The following is a 21,068-nucleotide window of genomic DNA, read 5'->3' as shown; positions in this document are numbered from 1 at the left end:
CCCTGGCCGTTACAGCAAGGGCCAAGCCGCCTCCTGAGGCAGCTCCATTCAACAGTGACACCCTCCCCAGTGCACAAAACAGGTCAGATGCAAGAGCTCTTTACATTGGTTTCAAAGTGGATTATATTCCCAGATTTTCTTTGGAAATACTTGTATGTCAGTTTAAATCAGTGTAACTGTGGATAGAAAGAACAGAGGGCAAAACGTCTTAAGGTTATGTTTTTTTCCACCAACTGCTACACTGTAAGAAAGTAATTTCAACACTTCTTAAATTGTGTGAGTGTGGATACTGTGCTTTTCTAAATTGCAATGCAATTTCATACACACTTTGAACAAAATTCCATTTAGAACAGCCCAAACTGAAATTTGGCAAGATTGTATCTCTCCTGCATCCGCGCTTGGCTGCTGGGATAACTAAAGCAAAAAAGGCACAAGTAACTGAAAAAAGATTTCAGAATAAACCCAAGTTGGAATCTACTATAAGTTGTGACATCTAAAATCCTCTCTGGACTGCACTTACTAATTCATTTCTCAAATATTTTGAAAAAGGGCTAATAAATATACTAAATGTCATTATCTTGAGACTATTTTTAATAAAGGCAACACTGCATAATACCAACAAGATACTTGGCTTTCATTTCTAAAAGGGTAAATTCTAGATTGACATAACCTTACTATGAAAACCAGTATCTATGAGCCTCTTTGACCCTGGCTTGCAGAAAAATCGTTGGTCAAAGTGAAACGAGCAATAATGATTAGAACTCAAGTCTATCACAGCCCTCTTGCTTCACTGAAGTGAAAGACTTCAAGAGCCAACTGGAACCATTAAACTATGAATAAGCACATGCAATTGTTTTTAATCAAACTAGAAAATTAAATGCATAATCGTGTGTTAATACAACCTTCAGGTTGTACAATTAAAGTAAAAGCAATGGCAAATCTTAATGTTTTCTGGCTACCTTGTACACATTTTTCATTTTATATTCCTGTTTGTTTAAATATGCAATCTAACGTACTATGGTACATATTGTAAAGCTTTAATAATAGAAGACTTACATAAGAAAAAAAAGTAGCAATTAATGTTACTTTTAGAAACTTAATTTCACATTTCTTACTTTGCCTTCAATTGTATCTATGGCACAAAGGTCTTAGATAAAATATTTATTGGCATGAACCACATTACTTAGATGTGGGAAAAGGGCTTCATATGTACAAACTAAAAAGCAGGCAAATCAATGGAATGGATTATGGCTGTGGATGATAGAACCAGACTGTCCCAAAGGTTTTTTTCATAGTTATCATCTCTTCTTAGAATCATAGAATCACAGAATGGTTGAGGTTGGAAGGGACCTCTAGAGGTCATCTAGTCCAACCCCCCTGCATACACAGGGTCACCTAGAGCACGTGGCACAGGACTGCGTCTAAGAGGGTTTTGAAGATCTCCAGAGAAGGAGACTCCACAACCTCTCTGGGCAGCCTGTTCCAGTGCTCTGTCACCCTCACAGTTAAGAATTCTTTCCTTTTCTATGTGTTGAAACATGCATTCATATAACAACCACAAGAGTTTGGATCTGTCTGCAAAGGAATTTTATACTGGGGTCTACTCTAATATGACATATCTGTTTATCAAAAACCAGGTCAAAATCCTAGCAAACTATACATAAGTATACATAAGTATTAACATACTCTTTCCAAAATAAGGTCTGGAGGTATGACAGTTGCTAAAATAATTACCAAAATCAGATATTTGTTGACTTTCCTCTTTCTTTTTTAAAAAAGAAAATTCAAGTTATTGCTAAAATCTCTCCTAAAATTCTCAGTAAAACTCAAGGGTACCTGCCAGATTTCTATATCTAAAAAAGTTTTGGTTTAAAACTACAGGCTCTATAGCCAACTTGAATTATCTAACGCTACCTTGTTTGCACTATTTTGCTCATCTTATCCACTTTAGATGAAGAAAGGTTCCAAATAATCTCAGTGACTGATTCAGCAAAAGCTTGTTCCTCGGAGATTTTGCTGTAAAGACATTTTCTTCTTGAGAATTAGCAGTCCTGGGTCTGGATTAGGGATTAGTTTACCTCACGAGCACAATGTCATTTGGAGGGTGGCACAGAACAAATGGATCTGCGACTGGAGGTCTCTTCCAACCTCACTCATACTGTGATTCTGTGATCACATCTTGTTTGACCGTTGAGGTTTCTCTGTTCAATTGGTATTTCGTTTGCTCAATACACATATTCAAGCATTTCTTTATCATAAATACTTCTTCTCTTCGGAATACTTGCATGGTGCAAAAATAGCCTATTCTCAGAGCTCTCAAGCATGCTGTATGGTGAAAGACATGAACAACGTGCATTTGCTGCTCCACAATGTTCTTGTGACAGCAGAACAGAATAGGACTTCAGGGAAAGGAAGCAGGTATGTGTAAGAACATCACCCCTCTAAAAACTGCTGGTTTTAGGTATGAATGTTTGTCTGTGTTGCACCATGGATGCTTCCCAAGCAAAGCAGTATTTATCAAGAGGTAAGCTTCACAGTCCCCTGTAAACAGCACCTGCAGAACTGTGTTTTACACACGCAGCATCAGCTCTGGGCAGATCTGGAGTGCTCAGTAAAAGAGTATGTGGAATCCCCTAGTAAAGGTGGAGAGATTCTTTACAATAGCAATCAAAATCATCCAGCCATTTTCACAGTAATCCCTAATCCCACTTAACGATCCATGTTACTACTGCAATTTGGTGTAGAAAACTAACCAGAAAACTCTCTCTCTCTTTCTCTCTCTTTTTTTTTTTTTTTAAATAGCTTCCCATACTTGTACACTTGGTTGAGATGCAGAGGTAGACAAAGCGTCCAGGAAAATTTCCTTGATTTGTGGTCAGCTCGAATGCTGAAGGATTAAAAGAAGAACATCTCTCCCTACCCAGACACTGGAAGGAAGGGAGCACAGTGGGCAGGATTTTCCATTTCAATATCTAGGTATAATCTCATGTGTTCAAACACCATCTTTGAAAAGGCCAATACCCTGAGGTCAGGTACCTTACTAGAAATCACTAGAGGGACAGTATTTTACAACTTCAGAGGAATAAGCCACTGTAAACTCCCAAAGACCACATATATTTTTTCTTAAATCATTCCAAGAATTGTTGTGACAAGGGGCCTGGAAAGTAATTCTGGAATTCAAATAGTAGTTTCTGGAGTTTTACCACGGCAGAGCTTGCGCCATGGCACAGCGGCAAAGCCAATGCATCAAGCAGAGAATGCAACCTTGGCTCACCGCCACTTATTGCAAAATAGGTATTCTCTACATTCAGAAAAAGAAGAAATGAAAAAGAAGAATGGTATCTGCCAAACAACAGCAGGTAAATTCTGTCCTACAGGATAAACATACTGACTTACACAAAAGTATGTCTTTCTGGAGTCTAAAGAAGAGGAAGAATTTTTATACTACAGTGTTCAGACCATGTCATACTCTGTGGGAAGACATTAAAACCTACAGAAACAAAAACTGAGTAACTTAGGAATACCAAGGCCAATTAAGATCTATATGTCACTGAAAAATGGAAAAGATTCAGTACAGAGGCTGCAAGGACTAAGATCAATCAGGTAAAGATTATTACCTACAATTACTTCATTTTCAATTGAAGCAACAGGTAACAAAGAAACCAGTAACTAAAACGTCACTAGAAAATATATGTAGTTCTTTGAATCCTGCATTGGGCAAGTATTTCATACTAAGTTTTGAAATCTCTCTTTCACATCTGTGATGAAATAAGATCCCTTTAATATTTACAACAACATTTAGAAAACAAGGAATGTTTTCAGACCATGAAAAGAGTACTGCAATGCTACTGGAAGGTATGAACATTTGCATACATATTCTAGATTGGAATCTAAATCTCAAGCTTATTTCACCGTCTAGACCATTATTCAAGCACAAACGGATAGTTTCGCAGAGGCCCAAAGAAAACTCTTGAGTAGTGCTGCTAACATTGGCAAAATTATCTAGAATAAAATGGCATGCATGTTCCCAGACTATTTCATATTTTTATACAATGCTGTTAATATCAAAATGAGTTCTTTTAAATGTTTGAGATCCAACTCAGCTTCCCAAAGGCACCCAGTGAAGCAACGGATATGTCAGAAAGAAAACAAATTCCCTAATGGTGACGGTATATGTTTGCAATTGGAGGCCTTTACTGATAGGCATATTAGAGTGCTTTTAGAATAAGCAATAGCTCTTTTCACATATACAGCATATATCGAAGGAACATATATAGTTTTTATTATTTATTATACCATAAAGTGAACGTTTTAGAAAAAGGTTAAGCAGGAGACAGCAATGTAATAAAAACAGTTTATTCCCTAAAGCAGAGGGAAAAAAAAGCAATTCATAAGTTTTAAAAGAAAACATTTCTGAAATATACCATTTTTTTTATTTGATATCCTGAAAATCCACTTGACAGCTTTCATGTGAAGACTTTTCAAACTGCTTGGAAAATGTGTGTGTGTTTTCTGTTGCATCCCAAACTCCCGCCTCAGGATACGAGGCAGAGTTAACAGCCATGGCAGTGTGAATATGCATGGCTGCACTGCTGGGAGGCTCAAAATCAAAGGCCAGATTTTCTAAACAGTTCAGGTCTCATTTAATATTGGCAGACATACAGCTAGAAGGGTTTGTGTGAAGTAAGGTAAAAATCACTTCCTTAATATAAAAAAAAATCACCAAAATTTCAGGTGACTAACTAAGTTATTTAAGCTATCAGTTTAATTAAGTGTCATATAACCTGTGGAACTAATTTAAGGTTGCGCTGTCAGAGGAACTCTTTGCAGGCATATATTGCTTCTCTCATATTAGATCTGGATCTGGCATAGGACCTTGAGATACCTTTCACTGTAGTTAAAATTGACCATTTAATCGATCATTTTTAGTGAAGCAGGTTTTGAATTGGGACAATACTTCTAATCCTTGGAACTGCTTAGCTTCTGTGGAAGCATTCTTCTTAAAGCCATCTGAAAGTCTGACTTACTTACATTAACTTGTGCTCCCTGACTCTACTTTACAGACACACTGGAATGCCAGTTTGATCTCAAAATGTGCACCTCAACCCCAAGAAAAATAGTCACTCACCTGCCAGGGTTAGTCATGTTGGTGCAAACATGACACAGGTGCAGAGTTTCGAGGGGTTTGCAATGCTGAGGTCACTGCATTGCTTAGACCTGCTGAGCTTCTCAACTTTTAATAACTACTTCAGATTTTAAATACCTTTTTAATAATGAACTACAGCCAGATGTTGGGTTAGAAAGAAGCATCTGTGAAAGGTCTGGCAGGCCAAAATAAAAAAAAACACAGCATAAATTCTGCTGTTTCTTCTCTATAAAGTTCACATTAAAAGACTAATGGTGCTTACCAGAAAGGAGGATCCTCATTTATTTTTTTTAAACACAACAAAAAAATTTGCAAAGTGAAATATCTGACCTCAGATGCTATGCTGTCCTGTTCATTTAGAATTTTTGCACTTTATCAAAGGCATATAGTTTAATTTTGCTGAAAAAGTAATGTTTTTTCACTCATATATACCTTCTTTCTTCTCCTACTGCCACAAATGCCTCCTTCCAATTTCAGAACAAACTAATTTTGTTTTTGTGATTTTAAAAAATACTAGGGATTAGTAACATTTTAGTGAAAGTTAAATGTTTTGTTCTAAAATAAAGTAGATTTAACCACAGTGCTAAATGACAGTGTAAATGACACAGAGCAGATCAAGAAATCAAATGTATTTTGAGAACTGAAAAAGATTGTTCTTGCCTTTGATTACTGAAAAACACCTTCAAAGGTTGTTGTGTTAGACATCTGCAGTTATACTTGACCTGTGCATTAAGCAGCAAAAACCCGAGATTTTTATGCAACATTCACCTCTGTGGGTCATATTATTTCCTAAAAATGCAAATGCACTGTATGAACCCAAACTAAGTATTATTTCCTGAGCTATGCCTTTCTTTTAAATTGATCTCTGAACTACTTTTTTTTTCTGACATAAATTAATATATATTCATACTGGCTTTGTATGAAAACCTGCACCATACTTCTAGATTGGGCTTTGCCCCTCTAAGAACAACGGTCTCTGCTCCATCCTGCAGGAAATGGCTCTGTTTAGCACACAAGGGTTCAGATCCTCCGTGATGACGTTTTCTTCTTGTGGCCTATCGTGTCACTAGCACATTCCTTGGGGCAAAAGGCAAAGGCTGCAGAGTGGGTCAGCTGTGGAAGCCAAAAAAAGAAGTCTGACAAGATCGATCAGGAGATCTTATCAGGGCCCTCAAACAGGGTAAGAAAGGAAAATAGCTTTGAAAAAAATTCAGAGAAAAATGGAAACCTTCAAGTTCTGGATGTCAAGAGTGCTTTCCACTCTTGGATGTCACAAGTGGATCTCCTTGAATTAGCACAGAAGTGCTTTGGAAGATACTCGCCTTCAGGGCAAAGAGTCAATTTTCCTTGCTGGAAATGAAGCTCTGCAACATCTTCCCACACAGGGAGAAATTGAGAGTGCTGGCATGGAGAAGGTTTATAAGCAAGTAAGTTCAGAAATGCAGAAGGATCAGAAACTGCAAGGATAGAGTTTAAGGTTCTACAGACAAAACGAACATGTATGGAAAGGCCTCTTTGCAACGAAATCCAGGAAGGCCTCTAACAAATGGTTGTAGGGAGGGCAAAAGAAGCACGAATTTTCCTGCCTCTGCACACAAGAAGCTCTTGAGGAGCCTCCCTGCACAAGGGTGTGCAGAGCTACTTCACTGCTAGGCCTCCTAACATTATTGTAACTCAAAATATGTGAAAAACCCAATAGAAACACTTCCTCTTTACGGCTGCTCGTTAGGTTTCACACCTAGTGTGAAAAAATTAAGGAAAAAAAACAAGAAGTTATCCTTGTGCAGAGGTGACTTAAAAAGTAAAACACAGTAAAAAGACACCACCTGCCTATGCTGCAGAAGACTAAATATGCTTGTGTAGTGGGGAAAGGGTTGGTTCCCATCAGATTAAGACATGTGATTTCCACAAGATATAAGTATTTAAATAGCTTATATCTTATGAAACCACCCTATGTCTAGAAGATATGGATAGAGGGTATGTACCCATTTCTGGCACAGCAGCCTAGAAAAACCACAGGTCAACACGGGAATCAAACCGGTTTCACAATCCACCCTTGGAAAGGGGTAGGAAGAGGCAGGAACAGCTTGCACCCCTTGCTGTCTGTCTTCTGCACGCTCAGTACCAGCCCTGCAGTTGTTGGCGAGCACACAAGAAACGTGCCTCAGCCAGCAGGACTAACTGCCTTTTTGCAATGAGAAAGAAAACATCTGGTAACCAGAATGTGCAAGAAGTCAAGGAAAGAAAACAGACTACAAAAGTCTTTCATATACCAGAACTGCTGTCTATTTGAAATAACAGCCAAAGGAGGAATACACAGCGTCTGCCTGTGCTAGAACTCGGAGCAAACAGAATTAGCATGGAGTGTAAGTCATGCTGGAAAGAGCTTCATCCATCGTGGTACGCGGGTCAAAAATTAAACTCAGGTACAAATGCAGGGATGTATTAACAAATAATACATCACAGCACAGTGGTCATGGGTCTCTAAATCATAAAGTTAGTTAACAACACAAGTATGAAAAGGGAGCTTTTTTAAGGCTATATATTTATTACAAGCAATATTAATGCATGAATCCCCCTTCGAGGAAAATAAGTGCCCTTGAGATGTTAGATTCTATCAGCCAAATTGAATGTCTGCATCAATGGCTCTCCCCAAAAGTCATAATTAGGTCATTAAAATATATTTAGAAAAATAGCCTGTAAAATAAAGTTAAAAAATACTCACCTTCATTTTATTTCATAGGTCACTGTTATACTATCTAATAAGATAATTAAAAACATGCAAGCAGCTGGTACTGAGGCTAAACAGATTAATGTAATAGTCTGTAGTCATATGTGCTGGCAAGGGGTTCACCTCTTTGGCGAGAAGAAGGTCAGCTGCCCTTGGGAAGGCAAGAGAAAGACAGTATTTCGACTTTCCAGTGGCACTGCATTGCAGATACTGGAAGCTTGGGCTTTTTTTTTTTTTTTCCTTTTCATTTTGGCCATGTCTGACCAATTTGCACATCCTGAAAAGGCTTCAACCATGGCTGTAAAACACCACGGTACAGTGCAGCTCAAACATCTTTCCCAGGTTTCTTTTGTTTTGAAGATGAAACTATATGTCTAACACCTTGTTCAAATTTTTCTAAGAGTGAACTTCAAACTTGGATGACATGGTACTAGGAAAGAATTTTTTTAATGTCATATGCATAAAGCTTTTCTCAAGTACACTAAAATGCTCTCCTCAGAGCCTGAAGATCAACAAGAAAATTCTCTGTGACCTGAGAGGATGCATTCACAAACTTACAGAATATTGAGAAACATGTGCCAGTCGCATGAGCTTATCATTTACATTACTCACAAACTTTAGGATCTAAAGGGAAACGCTCACTATCTCAACATAAGCACTAAATCTGCGCCATGATGAACACAAGCAAAATCCACAAACTCCATATTAAAAAGAAAAACAAATACACTAACACATGAAGTGTGTTAATAACAAATAACATAATTTAATAAAAGGAGGAATCAAGTAAATTCACCCTACTGCCATGCTGCCATGTTTTTTATTATAGCAAGGAGCACTTTAATAGCAAAAGCATTCACAATTAAGTGTTTTTAAGCATGTGGAGTTGCCACTTCTCCTAAATGAATTACAAAGAGACTGATAAAAGCACTTCTTTCAGTAAAAATTTTCAGTATGATTTTGCATATATTAGTCTTATGCAAGCATAATACCTACTGTGATCCAAAGATGGCACAGCCTCTTTAGGGCAAGAATCTAACACTAAGGCTTTTTAAAAGTACAATAAACTGAAACACATTGGATAAACCAGACTATCAATACTTTTATCAAATTGCTAATTTACTGAAATAATATTAACTGGAAGTATCCTAAAATAAGTCAAAATGTCCAATGAGTCCTTAAATAAACAACACAAATTTACCATTGTTATCTTTCAAGGCAGTTTAAGTCTTTTATAAGATATTAGCTGTTCATTTTTATATAACACGCAACACAGAACTGTAAGTATCAACACAATATTCAACGCAACCAGCAAATTTACAGCCAATCTCATTATATGATAGGAGTTACTTGCCACTGAGCAGAAAATATTCATTTCACACCTTAAATACTGTAATACTACTTAATAACAGTGTTAGCTTGCCAGCTATTAAAAGCCAGAGGTTTTTTTTTATATATATATACTGTACTCGCTTGCTTTATCATCTTGCCTCTAATTATACCAATAATTTAATACACTGGCAAAGCAGTGAAGACTTGGGACTGATTTTAAAATATAACTTAGCTTCAGTTTTGCAAATTGTGCTGTAATCCCCTCTGACAGAATATGATTATTATTCTGTTAAAGTGGTAGCTAAGATCCTTTTTATTATATGTGCTTTGGACTAAGGAATATAGAGACACAAAGGTCAACTTTGTCTCTTAGTTGATTGCAGAACATTAAAGATGGCTTGGCCTATGGGAATAGGCTTAGGGCATCACAAGAACTTTTTTAACTATGCAAGTTTTTAGCAACAAGCTGCAATATTCCAAAAATATTGACAAAAACCATTCATAACACCTAGTATACGTCCTCTGACTCCTGTGGTTGATAGTCCTGAGAGTGATGGATGTGAATCCACTACAGCTTAGGCTGATAACCACGATTCATCCTCCCATTTACTCCCAGCCTCATGTTCTAGTCCCTTTCCTTACACTAGCACCAATACTCATCTGAACCTCATCTTGGTATCAGTCTTGGGAAGACTGATACAATGAACGAAGTCATCAGAAAACACATCCTACCAATAGGCAGATTAGGCTAGTTCAGCCCCTTTGGACTGGTTTGCTAAGAGATGAGTCCCGGTGCAGGTGTGAAAAGGAAGGTGGGGAGACAGGGCACAGCTCACTACCACAGGAAACACCCTCAGGAAACCATAGTCTAACTGCAGCTGGTTTCTCCTTCCAGCTTTCCTTGTTACAAGTGTATTGGGCTACTTATATTTTCTTTATGCATTAGAGAACACAAGTGTAACAGGAAACTGAGTCAGGCAGACCCTGAAAGAGCTCTGCCAGCATATATGTCTCAAAGCAAGTACCCTAACTACACTCAAAGGGTATCAGCACAATCTGGGTTTCATCAGAACATGAATTAGATGAAGCAACTTTATAGGATACAGAAAATTGAAAGGGTTTGCAAATAAAAGCTCCCTTGGCTCACAGGGTACATGCAGGCCCAACCTCTGTCATAACCTCTCTGCTGTCCCCTCTATGAAAAGTCTTTCTTCTCTCCTCCTTCAAGACCTGGCTTTTTGCTCCCTGCTCTTCTCAGCAGTCTCTCAGTCTCTGCTCTGCAAGGGCCCGGGGCCGGTCTCAGCTTGCTGCGCCCGTCCAGGCCTCCCCCAGCCGCGCGGCACAACTCCACAGGCCAGGACGGGGGAGAAGTTCCCCAGCTGCAACGAGGCCAGCCTTCCTCCTGCCTAGCCGCTCTCACCTCTCACACACACACCACGAGACTACAAAAAAACAAATAGAAACTATACATCTTAGTGTGCTACAGGAATTCAAAATGGTCTGGTGGTAAGCTTGATTGTTTTTTCTTTTTTTTTAACCATACTCAAGCACCAAAAATTAGATGTAGTCATTCTAATTAGCACAAATTTGAGGTTAGTCTCTGGGACAAACATGTAGCATTTTTAGCAGTCATTTTATTGACCGAAAGATGAAACTATGCTTCTGATGACTCTATCTGTAGTCCGAGTTTCCAATAACTCAAGAGGCAACAGTTGCTTTTTCCTACTTACTAGCTTGTTGTGCTTTTAAGAACTGGAAAACCTCAGCTGTTTACCCTAGCAAGAACCAAGTCTTTGTAGCACAAGCAGTACTGCAAATAGTTGTTCTGCACCATGTTTCTTTAACTGGTGTTTACTACCAATAGAAGTGAAACCTTTCTGTCAGGAAATGTCAAACTTAACAAATCTCTTTTTTTTTTTTTTTTTAATTGGAATAATTAGTAAGTGCTGTTGGAGTTTCATGTGATGGATAGATCCAGTTATTTTGGAGAAAATCAGGAAGAAGATCCTGGTAAATAGTTAATTACTGTGTGTACAGCTGAGGGCTATCAACTTCATTGCATGCTTTTGGAAAAAAAAACCCACAAAAAACAAGATAAACTAAGAAATACTTACTAAGGAATACATTTACTGACACATAATGCCTCAATGCTTTCATTAGTCAAACATTTTGAAAAGCTTTCTCATAAAAACAACATCCTAAAAGGAAGTTTTTCAGATTGTTCCTTAATACTTCATCTGTCTGACTGTTACAACTTAAATTGTACAATACTCTTAAAAATGTAGACTTTCTCCCTTGCTTTAAACACATTATGTTGATTACTTTGGTTAAATAAATAAATAAATAAGTACCAAAGTTTACTGACCTGTAAGAAATAAATGTTCCATCAGAATCTGGGCTGTGGTGCATGCTTCCATTTTCATTTGATCCTCCTGATACAAAAACAGAAGAAAATGATCTTGGTAATTTGAGGCTCTGATAACAAATACCACAATATTACTCACAATAACAAATGATTTTACCATGTATATACTCACAATAACAAATGATTTTACCATGTATAGTAACTTTATTTCTCAACAAAGCCTAAAGGGATACTTCTCAGTTCTCAATAGAGACAACAATGTGCCATTCTGAATCTGAGTGTTCTAAAAACATAAGATTCCATTTCACTTGTGGTTTTGGTTTAGACCTTTCTCAACTTCTTAAACACAGCTTAAATAGGTTTTTTAAAAAATAGGTTTACCATATAAATAGATAAGTTTGATTTTACTAATGAAGAATGTACAAGTTCATTTATTCTGTGCAAGATCGGATTGATTGTATGATACCAGATTTTTTTCCTCAAAAGAAGTTCAAAGCTTTTATCAAGTGACCTGAATAGTATGTCTGTAAAACACAATGTTTTATATATTGTCAGTCATTTATAGAACACTTCACAGAAATTGACAGAGATGAAGAACTGGAAGGAATCCACCCTCTCTAGAACAGGCCTGCAAGTTTACTGAAAGACTTACAAGTCAGAAAGAATCTTCTATTTTTCATGTTGAATTTATTCTACTATCTGTTTTATATTCCTTTTTACTGCCTAACCTATCATTTAGCTTAGTAATTCTTCTACATCTTTGGTGTTTATTTCCTTACCCTATTCATAGATAGTACCACATACCTTTATACCCTACATTCTGCTAACTGAAAACAAGTTCTCTTTGCCATCTTTCTAGATGAGGCTTCATACCCTCTCTTTCTTTTAAATCAGTCTTAAACACAGAAAAGGGACAAAATCACATCCAGCATACTAAATGAAGGCTGATCAGTTTAGTCTCGGGACAGCATTTGTTCCCCCCTACTAAAAATACTTTGCCTGATAAAATCTGGTCATGCCACATCATGTTGTAGTTTCACAGTCACCTTCTAACAGACCCAAATGTTTGCTCTCCTTATTCATTCATAACAAGATGGTTGCAGTTTATAGCAAAATTTCTTGCTAGTATGATACTGTAGTTCATATTGTTTCATGCTGTCTCTTGGAAAGGTCCATTTCTGCCTAAATTTACCATTTATTCTTGCACTGGATACTACCTTCTAATATTGTTCCTTCAAAATCAGTAGTGCAGTCTCACACCATGCCACGGCAATGAATGAAAATATTGGCTAAGATCTGTTCAACCATAAACTGCTGAACTTCCCTAAAAATAGAATTCTTTCATTACAATCTGTTGCCACCTATTTGTCTTACAATTACTTTATTTCACTAATCCTCATTTTCTCTACTTCATAACATCTCCTGTGGCACCACATCAGATGGCTTACTGAGGACTAGATAGACTTAACATATTTCTTTAAAACATGTTTCTTTTGAAAGAAGGCTAGCAGGTTAGTTGGCCACTATCTCCTGTTTAACAACCTGCCCTAAAAGTTATGCCATTTTCTATTTTTTAAATTTATTTTTCCCTTTAAGAAAATTTGCTGGAGCACTGCATGGATAATGGTCATCCCCTTATGCTTGCAGTCAATTTGCCATCATTTATTTTTCTCTTACCCTAAGTAAGAGACTTACATTTGCAGTAGATACTACATTTCCTCTCCTTCAATTATATGGCATCAGCCACAAACTGCAAGACTGAAAACTGTACTACACAGCAGCATTTATCAGTATCCTTGAACAAGGGGTACTCTGCAAGTCAAATGTTTTAATTGTTATTAGCCACATTATTCATTAATCATCTCTATCTAGCATTCAGCTTCAATTCCATCCTGCCTTTACTTGAAAAATCTGTCTTTACTGGAAATTAAAACTAAGTATTCTTCTACGTTTAAACGACACCTGCATTACGTTTAGTTTCGTTCTCCACTCGCACTGCTCAGGGGTTCTAGGTTTCTTCCCCAGGAAGGCACAGTTAAAATGATACTTTCTTGTTATTTTAAATATCCTTCTTAGAATCAAGTTCAGTTTAACTTCTGGTAATTGCCACTACGACCCCACACTTTCTGACAGCCAGGAAATGGCCTTCTTTGATGATCAGCTGTTTTTCCATTCTGGGTCTCCACTTACTCCAAAATTTCCTTAAGAACTGCTTAATCGTTCAGTTGAACACAGAATTTTCGTTCCTCATCTTATACAGATTGCAAGTTTCTCAGTAACTTTTGCAGCCTTCTCTAAAGTAAATCCTGATTAGTAGTCTAGAAACTACTCAATCTAGCTGACTTCATTGACTAACTTTCTCAAATTAGTTTGAAAACAGAAACTCTAATCTGCTTCTTTTTTACTACACTTAGATGAACAAAGCTGGACTTCTGATTATTAAAAACATTCTTTTACTCTTTTTCTTGTCCCTTGAAAAATAAAGCCTATCATAATAGGACAATTTCCAGTAATATTATTTTAAATAGAATATATCCACTTTCCAGTAAATATTGCTATTTACCATCACTATATTCTCTATTTTCATATGTCTGACTTCAGATATTGAGACGTTCATGTTTTTGTTTTTGCATTATTTCACAAGGCTTTTCCTTCCCTGACGGCTTCACCCCACTTCTTATCTGAATGCACCTTTTTTTTTTTTTCGTACAATCATTGGGTAATCCTAACCAAGACCAAATGGTCTTTGTGGTGTCTACTCAAGTAAATGTGGTGTCTACTCAAATAAATATGGTGTCTAATCAAATAAAAACGATTCCTAGGAGGGAAAGCTGTTTACTGACACTCAGAATTTTTTAAGCCATGGGTTGATCATGATGTTAAATTCAAAATCAATTTTCTCTGAATCACTCTTTTAACACAGCACTACGAACAAAATAAAGAAAACCACGAGAGAGAATTAAGTATTCTCCAGACAGAAGAGCGGAGCATTATAAACCTCCAGAATGTATAATCCAGCCCCTGCATTCTTCAGATCAGCTCTAGCCACTGCTGAAGTGGACTCGCTGGCTGAAACGAAACCCTGGGACGCTTTCAGGTAAATCTCGGGATATGGCTTAGACAGCATTTTATTGATAAAGAATTAAGTAGATTTCCCTAGTAAGCCTACCTGAAGAGCACTACTACTGCCAGAGGTCTGGAAATTAACAGGAGTTAAATCAATTTTCAATCTCTTTTACAGCCATATGGAATGTTTCCTAATACTGGGCAACTGTTATAGAGATATGGTGCACAGCAACCTGAATGCATTAATGCAGTTCAGTTATACTTAGACACCTTTGAAGCATTCACCTACCACACCAGGTATCTCTCATTTGGAGACTGAAGACTGTTCTGTGGAGTATTTTCTACTCCAAAGCCAAAACGTTTGGATGTGAGACAAAAAAACACCTCTGTATTTCTAGGGCCAGTCAGCAGCCTAACCATCACATGAAGTCCAAGGGAAAAAAAAAATCATCTTTTTAATTTGTACATGAAGAGACTTTGAAATTAAAACCTAAACTACTGATACCAAAACTACCTCAGCCATTATGAATGTCAGCTTTAAAAACTGTGGAAGTGTCCTATTTTACTTCTCACAGCTTATCTGGAGAATGATAGAACCCAGTAAGGAAAAACAATTAGATTTACAAAACAAGACCAAAAGAAAAGCATCTGAAAAATGAGCACCACATTGTTCTTTATGTCGTTGTCTACTTTGACATCTTTTGGCAAAGTGCAATGAAGCAGGCACTGTGCAGTGATGACACTTGTGTGGCAATCTTCCTCTCAATCAGTAAGCTATGAAAAAAAAATTACTCACCATTTTCTTTGGTGACTTTAAAAATCTTAACTAAACCACAAGTACCAGCAAACCTTACAAAAATAAAGGTCTGCTTACTGTATCCCAGTGAAATCTCAGGTATTTGCCATATACTGGTTATAGGATTTTTAAGTGAGAATTAGTAATACATTACTTGGATCCAGTTTTGGAATTTGTAATCCTGGAGTAACCAACCAGAAACTCAACATTGATGAACAAATAGTTTAAAAGTATTACGAAAGTAGTAAAAAAACCTTAAAAGTAGTATTCATCTCTTTTCTCATCCTTTAGAATCAACAAGTTATTGAAAATAACAATCTCTATGTTAATGTTGTTATGAACTCCCTTCTACCATACTAAGAAAAGAAGTAAGTTAATCTTACATGACATGAGCCCACAGAAGAGAATGGAAAGCAGACTTGGTATGGAACTGGAAAGAAATCTTTCTATTTCTAGGAAATCTTAGGCTGTAGTTCTCATGCTCCATTTCCAGATTGCAGCTGTGGGAATTTTAAAATTGAAAGGGAAGAGCTGGACTGAGAAGAAAAACTTATTTCACAATCCTTAGTCTTCATGCTGAAAAAAGTCTTCTGGCTCTCTTACAACGTGAAGGACATCTTGATTGTCTGCTGAAGTGTTTGAAAGGACATCTCTGCAATGAGCCGTATTTCACAAGCGGTTACAAGTGTAGCATTCTTCATTTGGAAGCACTCTCAGAATTCAACATATATTTTATCAATTGCCACAGTACTTCAGTATTCTAAATTGTCCACATATTTGTAATAGATCTCACATTCGGACAGGTTACTACTTTCTGAGAGCCACTGTTGCTTCTCCACTTCTCCATTTTGGCAGCAGCTGTTTTTTTTTTTTTTTTTTAAGAGCCAACTCCTAGAAACAGGAGTTAATGAGGTCGGTGTTTTTGTATTTGCTTTTAACTTGTGGTACTTGGAAGATGATGTGGATGTCTCTGATTTATTGTGATGAAACTGGCGAAGCAAAGTGCAAATTATTCATCATCTTAAAAGAGGGCTCCCTAAACTTCCCCTACTGGAAAGGCTTTCCAGCAAACCCTAGTAAGACCTCATAGTCCCCAAATACGAGGACAAACGAACAACTCCTCCTCTAAGCAATGACATTACGCTGTAGGAGTCTGTGCCTTGGCTCATCTCTCCTCAGGTAAGTTCCAGTTATCCTTGCTTTTGAAAAGATACAGTGAACATCCAGTAGACAACATAATTTCTTGCGTTTTTTTTTTCCAAGGATAAGAAACTAAATTTCTGCTAAAATCAGGATATATAGTGAAGAACCTGAACCATAAACCTGATACTGGAAATTGGTCTCCTTCAATTGACTTACTAATATTGCAAATCTTCAGATGCTTTCTGAGACTCAGAACTGAATTGAGAACTATGATGTACCAGAAATGTGGAGGTTGTTCCTCCTACCCTACCCTGGTTCCCCCAGAAAAGGATTCTAAATCTTCAAAACATAAAAAAAAAAGTACAAAAACCTTACCACACTTTTTTGATAGAAGAGATGAGAAACAATCTGTATCATAATAGTCATTAGTATTGAATAGTCATTAGTATTGAATAACAGACTGTGAAATCTATCCCTCAAATATGTGAGTGTCCTAGGTCTAGATTCTGACATAAGGTTCACTTGGCTCTCAGATGAAGGCTCAGCTACCACATCTTTCGGCACTGAAGCAGTCGCTGTTTCCAACACTATAATAAAGCAAACCTTTCAAAAGGAACTCAAATCACCTGGTATCTTTCTGGCTGCTGCTTTAACTGGATGATCTTCCCCTAACTCATCCTGGGAAGGAGTAATCTTTCCCTTCGAGGAATTCAATTCTATTGTCCTCTTTTAGTTAAGGCTTTTCTTTAGATGGAGATTGAGGGAGTTGAGACTTGGGTGAGTACTGCTGGATTGCCACCCAGCTGGAGGCTGTTTCAAAAGAATTTGTATGACTTGAAATTGATGCTGCTTTTACTGAACAGTCAATAACAGAACGTCTCGAATGCAGCCGCCTTTTAGCTCTCAGAGCTGCATAGAGAAGGGTTTTTAATTCACAAATTCACTAGGATACTAGATTCTCCCAGAACACACAGGTTTGTCACTCACAGAAATAGTTTTCTTGTAAGAACATCCTTGGGGCTATAGATACAACAAATAATAACAATTAAAATAAAACAAAAAAAAAAACCCCAAAAACAGAACTCTGAATAAGCAGCATGCCAAAGAGACTTTCTGAGGATTATCTGAAAACTGTAAAATCTGTAGAATTTACTAACAATAACCCTCATTTAAATATGCATGCTATTTTTGTACTATTATTTTTTCAGCAGAATATTATATAGATAGTGTAATCTCTTCCGGAAGAAAAGGTTTGCCAAGGTGCAGTGCAGTTTCTATTTCAGGCAGTAAGAAGAAGCTGAACAGCACTTCATAGCCCCAGATCAAGAGCAGAAAGATGCTCCGGGTATGTACCTGGCACAACAAACAGTCTGAGCTTATGCATGAGCTCAACAAGAATAAAAAATTATGTGATGAACCATACAGGGATCAGGTGTGTTTCTCACTCATCTCCTTCCCTATTGCTCTGGAAAGAGCTATCTTATATGAGATGCAAAAATACAGCATAGGACTTCTGAGGGAAAAGGAGTGGGATCTTATCATGACCAGCTATGAGTCTAGCAGAGTATCAAGTGAAATTCCCCTGCTCTATGGATTAATTCCTGCTGTGAAGAAATAACTGTACTCTAAGATCTTGTGTCTTTTTGAAGTTTGATACAGAAGAAACATTTTTCTATAAATATATATGCAGGTACAAACACATATGTGTGTGCCTACTTTTAGGGTTCATATATTTATATAGAGATAAATGATTTATCCATCTTGTGTTGATTATGAAAGGGTTTCTTAGCTGTCAGTTTAAGAATTGGTGATAAAAGTGATCCTGCTTACAAAATCAGACTGTGCTTTCCACCGTTTATAAGCATCAAAATGAGGACTGATCTCTTTGTTGAAAAGTTTGCACTCTTAATATTTTCTTTGTATTCTAACAACAAGTTAAAATGTTGCTTTTATAAACCCTAACATTTATTTTACAGCTTAAAAAAAATCAATTTCAATTTGAGATAAAATACCCAAACATTAATGCAGTGTTTCACAATTACAGACAGGGGAAATTTTAACACAAATATCTGCTTGCAGTCTAAGCTTGTCAATTCTTATAACATGACTTCCAAATTCCATGCTATATTCATTTTCAGCATATTTAAAGCTTAATAATTTAATGATTTATCCAATTTTAATTTACACTTTCAAAACCACTTTGAACAATCTGAGGTGCCAGTGGAGATCATAACAGTGGTCCCGGTTAAGTCAAATAATAATTATAGCGCTTTCACTTTAAAGATGAGATTATTTTTAATTATTGAGTGAAGTACTTGAGGTACCTTACTTATATAATTACGCTACTCATTAAATGGTTATTGAAAGCTGAAATGTAATTTTAATGACAGCTACCTATTTTTCTTTGCACACTTTGTAGATGACAGATCAGTCAGGAATTCTAGTTTGCTCAAAAAAATCCTTGCAGCTGCACTGGTTCTTTCAGGTGTAAAACAATTAAGCTGTGCTTATTTTAAAATTTTAAACATTTTTTCCTCAAAGGCTATTGTTACAATATAGAGAAACTAGTAAAAACCAGAACAATAATGCACAGATATTTCTGTTCATAATAACACGAAAAATCTGGATTGAAACTATATACATTTCAAACAATATCCCCAAAAAAAACAGTGACAATACAAATATGGAAGAATAATTTTAGTCAAAATGTGTTCCTCGCATAATGCAAACAAAAAAAATTGCTTAACAGATTGCAGACCTTTATTGTGAGTATAAAGGGGTAATCAACATACAATAAGCATTTTACTATGCATTAAAACTATATATAATGCCACGAGACTCCTTTGCGTTTTGCAATACTAAGGTTCACAACTCCTCGAACATAAAATTCTTTCATACTATTTACTCCGCAGATACGCATCCATCAAAATGATCTGCACAAAATGTATTCTAATATTTCAGAATCTCTGACAATCGGCACCGCAGAGTTTTGGGCTCAGGGATGAGCAAAAGGCTCCTGCTTCGTATTTTAATGCTTCATACACAGTGTTGGAAATTCAGCATATCTGCCCATTGTTCCGAACGGCAGGATCCTGCTCAAATTAAGCTTTCCTCTTTCACAATGAAAACCAAACAGAAGAGTAAATTTGTTTCATTAACAATATTAAAGCAAAGATTTCTGAGTTCGCTGTATGGGGAAAAGGCAATAAAGTTTTGAAGAGGGAAAAACTGCTTTGTTCCTTCAATCCCCTAGTTGAAATTAATTATAGCAAATGTTTATGAAAACATCTGTTCCGTACAGTTATAAATTCTTAATTTTAGCACGGGCGATTCCAGGCTCCTCTATTATTTTGAAAGAGAGCAGTCTGACAATCGAAAGGTTTACAAAAGAAGAGACGATTTGCATTTCTACAGCACCAAATACGCAGTTTGGAAAGTCCTGAGGATCTCTGCAGCGAAGGCAAAAAACAAAATGCCAAACGGCTCCGAACGCCGAAGCTTTCCGATTGGGGTCCGCTGATAGATGGCAGTAGGAGGAGCAATAAGCAAACAAATAAATAAGTAAAAGGAAAACTCAGCCCTAAGCATTCAGAAAATCAAGTTTTTGACACATTAAGCAGTTTGTTAAAAAGTAAAAGGTAGTGGAGCTCCTGATTTCTCTGTCAGGCATCCGGATGCATTTCCCGGCGCCGGAGGAGCGATGTCCCAGCTTTGCCTTCCCGCGACAACAGAGGGTGCTGGAGAGTTTAGGATGCTGCAGTTGCTGCTCCAGTTCTGCAGCTCCGTTGTTTGTACAATGAGCTCCTGCACTCCGAGCATCTTTCGGACTTTTTACATAACACCCTTGCAACTACAGTGTTAAATTCAATTTACACCAAATAAGCTTTTAAAATGATTAAATGGAGCAAGCTTAAAGCAGTGTACAGAAACTGAAAATAATGCCTTCAGCTAAAGAATTAAGTGCACTGCACTTCTGATATTTATAAAATAATTATTAGGTTAGAAACTTAAAGAACATTTCAATCTTAGCAAGTTGTCGAAGTTTTCTGAAATAAATATGACAGCTTTTTGTTAAGCAATATCTGAGCTTTATTTTTTTTTTAAAGTACAAACCTGGCTCTCCACCTCTTGCTTCAAATTCATTTAGCATTAGATGCATCCTTTGAGTGCATGCATTGCTAATTAAAGAATTCTTGGTAGCATTCTAGTTCCAAATACTGTGCTCGAAGATACTATATTTTGCAAGGAATTAAATAAAAAAAGATAAACTGTGAAAACTAGTATTATATGCAGGTAATTAACTGTGAGACTTTGCCATTAGGAGCACAAGTCTTAAATAGGGTAAAATATTTATATTTCCTATCACTCGGTATTCATACAAGAAAAATACACCAAGCATTACGGGTGTTTTTTCTTTCCTTTTGGGTTTATTTGAGTTAGGAAAGGAACGCAAATGGAAAACACAACAGAGAACCTGCACATATGCTACTTC

The 21,068-nt window shown here is 36.8% G+C and overlaps 1 protein-coding gene across 1 annotated transcript in view; it reads right to left on the bottom strand.

Moving 5' to 3' along the window:
• TBC1D5 (TBC1 domain family member 5) overlaps positions 1–21,068 on the bottom strand; it is a 265,333-nt gene that overhangs the window by 138,240 nt on the left and 106,025 nt on the right. The window contains exon 3 of the mRNA XM_088521207.1: positions 11,572–11,638. Coding sequence (XP_088377333.1) covers positions 11,572–11,638 — 67 coding nt within the window. The remainder of the gene's footprint in view (positions 1–11,571; positions 11,639–21,068) is intronic.

This window comes from Tinamus guttatus, unplaced genomic scaffold, assembly GCF_059628265.1.
Source record: "Tinamus guttatus ecotype Peru unplaced genomic scaffold, ASM5962826v1 Tinamus_guttatus_pri_ptg000115l, whole genome shotgun sequence".
Lineage (NCBI taxonomy): Eukaryota > Metazoa > Chordata > Aves > Tinamiformes > Tinamidae > Tinamus > Tinamus guttatus.
This window is presented reverse-complemented; position numbering and strand designations above follow the sequence as displayed.